The sequence below is a fragment of the Perna viridis genome, chromosome 2 (assembly GCF_037379345.1).
Source record: "Perna viridis isolate PV_CMFRI_1.1 ecotype Kerala chromosome 2, ASM3737934v1, whole genome shotgun sequence".
Classification (NCBI taxonomy): Eukaryota; Metazoa; Mollusca; class Bivalvia; order Mytilida; family Mytilidae; genus Perna; species Perna viridis.
Window position 1 is genome coordinate 41,701,336 of NC_142446.1, and position 10,010 is coordinate 41,711,345.

Consider the following 10,010-nt stretch of genomic DNA (forward strand, 5'->3'; position numbering starts at 1 on the left):
CATTAGATTCTTAGGAGGCTGGCAAATTTTTTTCAGGTCAGAAATGTTATTTCCAGCCTGGTGCAAGTCAGATTATTTATTTTCATCATACCCTTCGTTAGATAATTTATTTTCCATACTCATAAAAGAGTCTAATTGTTTTCTAAAGAAGTTTTAATGTGCATACCAAAATATGTGGTTTGGGTTCTTTATCAAAGCATGTGTTTTTATGTTAATTATTAAAGACATTATCAAATGAAGTTCTTTCTCTATATATCAAGGCATAGTCTCTACTATAACTGACTAGTGGCATTCCTGGACCTGAAATATCTCCAAAATTTAGCGGGAAATGTTAGGAGGGACTTTTTAGGGGACAGATTCACTTATCTATGTATATGAATGAAATCAACAATAGGAGTATTTAACTACTGTACTAATTACCCCAGTAAAGTCATTGATGTATTTAATATTACCACTGGAGATTATTAGGGCGTTGAATAAAACTTGTGGAGTATTTAAACATGTATATGTTTCTAATTTATGTAACTATGGCAAGCGTAGTGAGCCTAAATTTTGTAAAGGTTTTGCACAGGTCAGAATATTTATTTTCAGTTAAATAGCCAAGATCAGAACATTTATTTTCAATTCACTAGCCAAGGTCAAAACATTTATTTTCTAGCAATTCAACCCTTTATTATGGTATCAAGTGTATTTCCTTTTCATTTTTCAAACAAAACCAATTTCAGCTTAAGAAAATAATTTCCTTGGTGAATGTAAGATTTTTCAAAACATGACACTTTTGATCAATTTGAATTTCCCAGCCAATTTTACTGTGTGAAAATCACTACTCCTCACTTTCTGTCTATGTAAACTACTATTTTATTTTTATATTGGTAAAATATTCTCGATAGAATGGAGCTTTTTATTTATTAGTATGTTAATTGGAACATGCTTAAAATATTTTTTTCTTCTCAACACATACATGTAATTACAAAAACTAAATTCCCTAAATGCATATTATTACCAAATATCTTTCAAGGTAAAAAAGGAGTCCCTAAAATCATTTGTTGATCAGAAGATAAGATCTTAATTCTATTTGCAGAAATAATACAGATATTATTGAGATTAATAATTGTCAGAAGCATATTTACTGGTTATAGAAGAGGTATTTATTGATATAAAATGAATTACACTAGTAAATATTTTTGTGTAGTTTTCAGAAATAGTAAGGAAGTTCCTATGATGAACAGTTGACATAAGGTATTTTGATTCTGAAGACTCAAAAACCCCAAAATTGTGGCATTTCTAATTTTGGCTGATGCTAATTGGTGCACTGAATACTGTAGCCCTGAGTACCTACCAGTAGATATATTTGTGAATTTTATTTTAGCCTTTTGAGACCAAAAACAAAAATCCACGACAATTACCTGTTATTTGGTATGTATATATCCAGTTTCAAATTCTAGTATTTGATGGTATTTTAAATAAAAAAAACCCAAGATTTATTATTTTTTTTTTACAAACTCTTGAAGCAAAATAATATTTTTCATCCTAATTCCTCTATATTGTACCTATCAAAGGATTGCTACCACTATGCATTCTTGCCAATAACATTTTAAAATGTTTGCTCTGGATTTGAATATAGTTATAATATCTTATTTGACAGGGAACTGAAATGATACATCTGCAAATCCTGAAGGAATATAATCTTTGTCCTTTTTCTGCAGCATGGCAAAAAACTTAAATCTATCACCCATTTTGGTAGGGTTTGTTATCATATCATATCCTGTCACTAAATTTCTCTTTGTTTTTTCATCTTTACCTTTAAGCAGCATCTGAAAAATATGTGTAAAGTCCTTTTCAACAATAAATCAAATAAAATAACAGATTTCATGGCAAATTTCGATATTAAAATTGCAGAAAATTACTTTCCAAACTAAATAAAAGTCTCTGAACATGCATTCATTTTACCTCTGACAGTATTCAATAAAATACAATTTAAAATTATGCATCAAAAACCAAATGACTCAGTTTTCTGAAAAAGACTTCAGAATACTGAATGTTTTATAATATATATATATATATCAGATGATTAAACTTACAGATAGCCTCAAATGAATCCCCATGTTCTTCAAAAATTCTCTTTGAGTTATAGGTCCATAAGGTGACACTAAAATATATTGTAATGCAATATCATCAATGAAAAATATGACTATGTCCCATTTCAGTAAACTTCTTAATCCTGAAGAAGATTTTTTAAATTTGCTGCTAAAAATCTTTTTATTTATTATCTTTAAAACTGAATAACACTAATCAAGAGAATAATAAAACCATGTTATAAACCATGATTTTCATGTGGGAACACTAAGGAAATAAAAGTAGTGAATAAGCCAGAAAACTCTTAATGAAAAAGAATCTTAAAGAGAGTTTTATTTCCAATAATTGGTTTCATTCACTTTCTTGTTTAAAAAATCTGACGGCACTGGCAGAACATTCTTCTAACATACCAGCTTTTGTTGATAGGCATAGCTGGCTAAAAAATGAAAAGTCAACATCAGCTGTTAAATCTGCTGACCCAGGATCGCACAGTACATCATGTAGCTGGTGGTTTTTAAAACCCTGAAAAACGCAATTTAGCTTATAATAATATTCAGAGGACAGTAATAATCTTCTCTCAGAATTGCTTTCTGTGTCAGAAATTGAGAAATAAAATCACTTCATTTCAAATACTTTTAACTCATTTAAAGAAGGAAGTATTAGTAATCTATTCTGAAATCATTTTACAAATGTTGAAGATGAAAGTCAGGGAATATAGCTACAGGTAAAACCAATCTAAATATATGTGTCACAAGGAAAGATACTAACACGAGGCTGCTTATGAAACTCACACTTATTCCAAATCTTACCCATGACAATTTGTTTAGTCCATTAAAACTGAAAACCAAAGAAAATATACAGGCATACAACTCATCCCGTCAAAACTAAATACAGAAGAACATGATTTTGAAAGTAGAAGCTGTAAAAATTCACCAAACATTTTTATGTTTCAAGTAGTATTTTTATAAATTTTTAACAAATAATTTGGAGTACAACAAAACAGAAAATTTGTGAAAACAAAAAATCATGTTCAAGCCTCATACAAAAAATGAAATAAGTTTGCCATGTAAATACTGTCCAACAGAAATGTGGAGAAGGGAAAACAAGATCACCAATGTACCAGTTTAATTCCCCATTTACAAGTTTATAAAAATATTCAATGTGTACATGTGTTGAACATTTAACAAAGGTGACCCAGTCTTCAACTCTTCATATAAAAATTTTAGCTGGACTGATCTACCTAATGAACAAGAAAACACAGTTCAGCTGTAAGTAGCACTCCAGCTAAGAATTATGCAAAATGTGATTCATGGCTGAAAAGCCTACATATTTCTATTTTTTGATATTTTGTTTAAATTGCCATAGTAAACAGAAATTCACATTTGTTTTTCCATATAACCTGTGTTCTTAGGAGATAAAAATTATATAGAATGCACTGTAGATTTTAAAATTAGGGGAGATGACTCTGTAAATGATCCTCAAATATAATAGAATCTATTGGATTTTCAAGTTGATTATCTTCTAAAAGCAGATAGATTGGAATGAATAATTACACATTTCATAATATACACCCATGAAAAAACTCAATTACAAAAACAAAAATGCATGTAATGGGTATGTAGCCTTTTTTGGGGTGTATCACTTTTTTCAGATTTTGTATTACTCTTGCAAAGACAGCTATTTAATATCAATGTACATTCTTACTGATTATCATTACCCTGAGTGTATCTGTCTTATCTCCATTATGTCCATAGTCAGCAATGAGAGCACAGCCACCTTGTTGTTTTATCCTTTCTGCTATCTGTAGAATTATCATCCCTGAGTAAGGTGCCACTTCAACATGGTCTCTTTTGTCATCTGGTCTTATATGCTAGAAATTATCAACATGCATCTAAAATAATTACATGTACAATGTATATGATATGGCAATTATATAAAAAATTCAGAATACCAACCCATCAACCTTTATTTTTTATATTTTTAATAAAATGCTTCGCAGGGTGTAGCTTGATAAAACCCTGAACAAATTGGACAAGCATGGACACACTATTCAAGTCAAGCCTAAATGATTCAAGTCACAAACCCAAGGTCAATCCCAGCCTACCTTTTGAAGTACTACACCTTGTGGTACAATGTTTAGGAGATCAATTCCCTTTAACTTGAGTTCTAACCCTTTAAGTCTACCCTAGTTTTACATTTGTAGTATAGAATATTGTGGAATAATATACACACCAATTTGCTTTTGCCAGAGGTAATTCTATAAAATGCTTGATCTGGGCTTCTTTTTGGTCCTATATTAAAATGGGTTTAGGACCATGACCCCTAAAATCGGTACCAACCTTTCTTTGTGTTTTGGAAACTTGTTGTAAAACTTTATAATGATCATCCAACTAATAATCAAGTTATTACTCGAAAACCAACTTTCCCCACAGACAATGACAATAGTGTATACCAGTATATGACTGCAATTTTGTTTGCAGTTGTAGAAAATTATGCCAATTTTAGTATTAAAGGTGTCTTGTTAGAAGCCTTCGCTATGGGTGTAACATTAAAATTTTCTAAAATAAAACATATATTTTTTTTTTTTTTGTGTTTGTCAAAACTTAAATAACTTTTGTGTTAAAAATACAAAATAATGCAAACATTATCTTCCATTATTATTTTTTTTAATTATCCTTTTTAACATTATTTGAGGTTTTGGATGAAATGAGCTCCTTGTTTTCCTGACACAATATGACCATGTGCACTAAAATGATATGATGGTTCTGAATAGTAGTTAATGACAAAATATAAACTAACAAAAGCTTAAAAAGACAAGTTTCACATTTACTAGTCAAAAATGTATTAAATAATGATAATACAGTAGAAACAAGAAAACATGGTTACCATAATGACATAACTTGGAATTTAGAACATCAACTCAATGGACTTTAGCAGCATAACATAGTAGACAAAATAACACCTAAAGATGATGTCTGCATAACACCTGGAGAAAGATGAAGAAGTTTGACTGAGATCAACAGAAGCGGAAATTCTTTATCACATCTCCACATACATGTATCAATGGCATTCCAGGCAGAAAGCATTAATCATTAACAAAGTAACCTAACGGAAATATCTTTGTTTAAATGTGTACTTGGTCAGACTTACCCTTAAATACCCTGTAGAATTTGGTGTTGAGCCTGGTGAGAGAACAAATCTAAACTGGTTTGGAGAGTTTTCATCTGGGTTGATATCAACCATAACTTCACACCATCCTCTGTCTCCAGTTTTCTATATAATACATGTATATGTACTAATATAAGAGAAACAAACAAGTTAGTATTAAAAAAAAGACAAGTCCTATATAAGCTACAGATACAGTGATTTCAATTGATACCAAATTTATAACGAAAAACTGAGCAATGCTCACTAAATCTACACCCCCACTCCCCCAAAAGATGACCAAAAACACAGAAATTTTAACTGTAATATTATATTACAGTTAAGATTTTTGCATATAATATAGGTACAGAACCGAAAATAAAAGTGTTTTGGGGATTAAAAGTGAAATTCTGATATTTTTTACCCTAGTTGGGTCATTGTCTCTTTGACATGTTATCAAAATCCATTTTTGTTCTATTCAAAAGTGCTACATAAAGCCATATATCAAAACACTAATCATTCCCTCCAGTAGAAACCAAGAAATCTTTGACACAAGTAATTTTTTAGGAATGGAATGATGGAGGGACATCCCCATCACTATTTACTCCCCCCCCCCACTTTTCAAGTGGAGGTATGATAAAAGTCATTAAATTTATTTCCTATCTAGAGAACACAAGTTTAAAACCATTGATATAGTTTTGGTCATATCAGTAAAAGATCTTAGTGCTATTCTCTGTTAGAATCAGGCAGTGGGTACATCATGATGAAAAAAATACACAAGTCTTTCCATGAAATTGTATTTCAAATGTTATCTGAAATGCAGAAATGGCATTCATTTCTTTTTGTGTGTTAGTAATTTGATGTATAAATTATATGACATTTTTCATCCTGTTAGGTTGTATTCACCATATCCATTCTTGTTATTTTGCAATTTCATCATCAAAGGGGGATAACTCACTTTTCTCCTATCATTCTATTGTAACTTTGAACTTCCTTTTCTGCATTCTCTGTCACTTTCAAAAATGAACAAACTGTCCATTTATCTTCATCAAACCATAAACTATGTGTCCACTTTGTCAAATTCATCAGTTTTTTTTTCTGAGCATGATTCAGTCTTTTTCAATTTTGCCCGATTCTTATAGATTCCAGCACTTAATTCCATAATATGGGGATTACACTGTTATAGATACTTAGAAATTTTCTTCTTTCTTTGGGAAAGTGTGGCTTGAACGTAAAATTTTCCAACAACAGTAACTAACATGCAAAACTTGAATGTAACAATTCCTAAGACTAAATTCTACAGGCCATGGGTAACAGTTAATTATCTCTCACCTGAAATTTACATACGGGTAGTGCATCAAAGAATTCATGTGCCACATATAGTGAATTGTTGGATGGTACATCATTTAAAATTTTATACCAGTAAGCTTCAGTACCATATTTTGTTGTACACTTATAAAAATGTTTTGATGAATTTCCAAGTTCATCAGATTCATTTAATTTGCCTGAATGTCCTATATTATAACCTTCCATAATTTTATTTTTTTGTTCATTTGTAAGTTTTGCTCCTGAGAGTTTCTCTATCTGAATTTGTGCAAGAGCTGGACTGATTTCCACTAAGTGTAATGAAACAGCATTCTGTATTTCAGGAAATCTTTGAAAGACCTGTAAAACACAAAGAAATAAATAGAGTATATAATGGGATATTAAATGATACTCCCACATTATGTTGTATGTAATTCAAATTACAAATTACAGATCAAACTCATATTCTTTAATATTCAAAGAAAGACAAAAGTAAATAAAAGTTCAATAAAACAGTTTTTTTTTACTATTATTTTTTCTACTTCAGTTTGAGTCAAGACTGCATTATTGTTTCAACTATGGTTTTTTGTACATTTTTTTCTGTGTATCAATCAATCTATGGTAAAATGTCTTAATCATTGAACCTATACCTACTCTGAGTATATCATCAGCTAAAGTTCCTCTTCCTGGACCAAGTTCTACCAGTTGTACTGGTGATACTGACTTATTTTTCAACCATTCATCAACAAACCAAACACCAATCATCTAATGGAAAATATATACATTTTAGAACAATACTCATTTAGGTAGTATGTATTGTTTTTTCTCATGTGGAAGTTCCCCATTGACACTGTCTCGTGTGGGAGATTTTTATGTAAAAGCAATTTTTTTATGTAAAAATTCAATTATTAGTATTTTTCCAAGAAAATAAAGTATAGTAATTTTAACCAAATATTTCTCACAAATCTTACATTCTTATGTGGAAGATTTTTAGTTTTGCATTAGTTTTGTGGAAGTCTCCCCATGTGAGAGGGTTAACAAGTACATGTATGAGTGATATTTTTGCAACTAATGTTGTAATAGCAATGTAATATCCATCCTTTACATTTATAAGTTAATACAAGTGACTATTGAGAATTTAGTAACAGAAATTATATTCCTCTATACACTGTGTAAAAGACTAAAAGTCTTAAGACTCTTTGATTTCCTTTAAAAATTTAAAGCTGTTTATAATTTTTATACTTTTAACTGGTAATAAATAACTATGCAAAATTGCTTTGTATGTCTGTTCCTTTCATTCAGTGTTGAAAGTTCTATAACTCTAAAAAGAAAATCAGAAGTACCTTTAAGCCTAGCTGATCAAATGTAGAAAGAATGAATGGATAAAGATACAGCAGTTTGCAACAATGTGAACTAATAAAAATCACAATGAAATGAAATATTGTCAGCCAGTCAATGCAGTGGGAAAAAAACTGGACTAATTTTTTTTTATATATAAAATAAAGACATCTAGTTTGATTGTGATTTTCTGTTCAGCAAACATCATATGTAACCACACCTCTGGTCAAGAGTTATACCTCTCCAAACATCTGGCTTATTTCAGGGGATGTTGTAAAATCTCCATCTTGCCCAAACACATCTCTAGTCATGTAGTATCCCTATCATAATGTTATAAAAAAAGGTCATAACATATAGGTAAGTTGATTCCCTTATATGTAAGCCTACCTAAACTTAACGTCTGCAATTATTAATGAAAAACTATGTAACAGGGTGAGAAAAATATGAAAAGTTCAATAGAGAAAATGATAAATAAGATTAAGTCAATATAATGTGTGTTTTCCTTCATCTAGTTGGTGAATGGTGAAGTTAGGTTTCAGTTTAGATTTTTTTACACTTATTGTTTATGATATGAGTCCTTTATGTGACAAAACTGGCAGAGCTGTCTGACACCAAAGACAAAACTCTGATCTGTCTGGCAGAAAATTTTTTTTGTGGAAAATGTCATAATAGGCTACAGTCAGACAAATTGAATATAAGTTCAAACTTATTTCAAAGCTCTTTCATAGCTTCAGGATAAGTGTACCTCTGATGGACTGGTTAGCACTTCTTTCATGTAGTCTGACACTGGAACAGGACCAACAGCTTTGATTTTCTGCATCAAGTTTCTTACTATTTTATTTTCCATGGATCTAGAACAGTACCTCACATTTTCAAGCAGTCTGAAATCTGAAAATTAAAAATTAGATTTATGTATTCAGTTGAGAATTTCCATATTTTAAATGCAGAATTTTAGTCTGTCGTAAACCAGACAAAAAACTAGGAGGTTTTCTTTAAAACTAATACTGGTAAAACATATATATAGCTTTTGCAAATGACCTACATTTACCAGGTTAAATATCAAAATAGACCTTATTTAATATCTGTGGGGCAATTGATGTTCATGTGTGAGACACACTTCTGTCAAGTAGGGCTTTGGGTAGAACATAATACTTTTCTTTCTGGAGGTATATATTGAGCATGCTTATTGGCATATAGTACAAGACAGATTAAGAGCTATTTAATTTCTTAAAGCCAGGCATTAATTTATTATTGTATTTATAAGATTTCTTTGTCTCTAGTGAGTACAATGAGCAAGAAATTTTCTTCATTTTCAATATGCCAGAGTCACAAACTGTACATAGACATTCTGAAACAGGGATATTTCCATGGGGTTGATTTTCTATAATTCAAAAAACGGAAAGTTGTCCAAATATTTTGTCCCTTCTCATATACATCTTCCTAAATATATCTAGTTTTTAAAGATTGACAAATTTTTTAATTTAATAATAGCCACAATGAAACTTTTCAAGTTAACTATGTATTAATCAATAGTGTTGGAGCCTATAAAATTATTTATATTTGTCAATGCTTAATATATGATGCCATGAAGAAATTTCTTTTGTTCAATATCCAAAACCCCACTGTGAGATACAATCGACTATTCTGCAGTTAATGCAAAAGGGAATATTTGGGGCTATTATTAAGAATAAAATTGATTACTATACACAACTAATATAATATTAATTTTTAGAGTTAAAATATATGGAAAATTTAATTATTCCTTTAATATTTGATCCGAACAGATCTGCGTATAAATAACAAAACCCTTTTTTTCTAGAGTTCATAATTTATCAAAGGGAAATAATTCATACGAAAAGATAATGTGGGTCTGTGATTTGATTTCTTAACATTGTATTGACATAAAATAAAACAAAAAACCTCTAGATGTTCTGTTCAATATGATTTTTGATAATCTACAAAAGGTTAAAGATGACATGGTTTTAACTGGTTTGTTTTTGTTTATAAAGCTGAGGTCATGCTTTTCTCGTTTGCCACGTCTGGTTTTAAAGATATCCCTACGCAAAAATAAATCAGTTGTCTTTCGTATTGCTGAGTGTATATAATGTAGCTTCTTCATTAAATACATACATGTTAATATAAAAATT

The 10,010-nt window shown here is 30.1% G+C and overlaps 1 protein-coding gene across 2 annotated transcripts; it reads right to left on the minus strand.

Moving 5' to 3' along the window:
• Positions 1-1,439: 1,439 nt before the first annotated feature.
• Positions 1,440-9,915, minus strand: LOC148625116 (protein arginine methyltransferase NDUFAF7, mitochondrial-like). Of its 2 annotated transcripts, none has more exons than XM_088568408.1 (10): positions 9,784-9,915; positions 8,609-8,751; positions 8,103-8,183; positions 7,180-7,290; positions 6,553-6,885; positions 5,227-5,349; positions 3,794-3,946; positions 2,487-2,598; positions 2,082-2,149; positions 1,440-1,814 (listed from the first exon to the last, which is right to left on the minus strand). In XM_088568408.1, exons 1-10 carry the CDS (start codon positions 9,839-9,841, stop codon positions 1,635-1,637), a joined length of 1,362 nt encoding a protein of 453 aa, XP_088424534.1. In that variant the 5' UTR covers positions 9,842-9,915; the 3' UTR covers positions 1,440-1,634. The 2 variants fall into 2 exon arrangements, with proteins under 2 accessions (XP_088424534.1, XP_088424535.1); XM_088568409.1 differs by lacking the exon at positions 9,784-9,915 and adding an exon at positions 8,934-9,509.
• Between the last annotated feature and the right edge of the window lie 95 nt (positions 9,916-10,010).

Bases quoted from the DNA above. Each gene is read 5' to 3' on its own strand.
- LOC148625116 (XM_088568408.1), bottom strand. From the start codon at position 9,841: ATGTCATCTTTAACCTTTTGTAGATTATCAAAAATCATATTGAACAGA. The intron at 3,947-5,226 runs GTAAGTCTGACC...GATAATTTCTAG, and splicing joins ATTCTACAGGGTATTTAAGG to CATATAAGACCAGATGACAA. The intron at 2,150-2,486 runs GTATGTTAGAAG...AATATATTTTAG, and splicing joins ATGCCTATCAACAAAAGCTG to TGTCACCTTATGGACCTATA.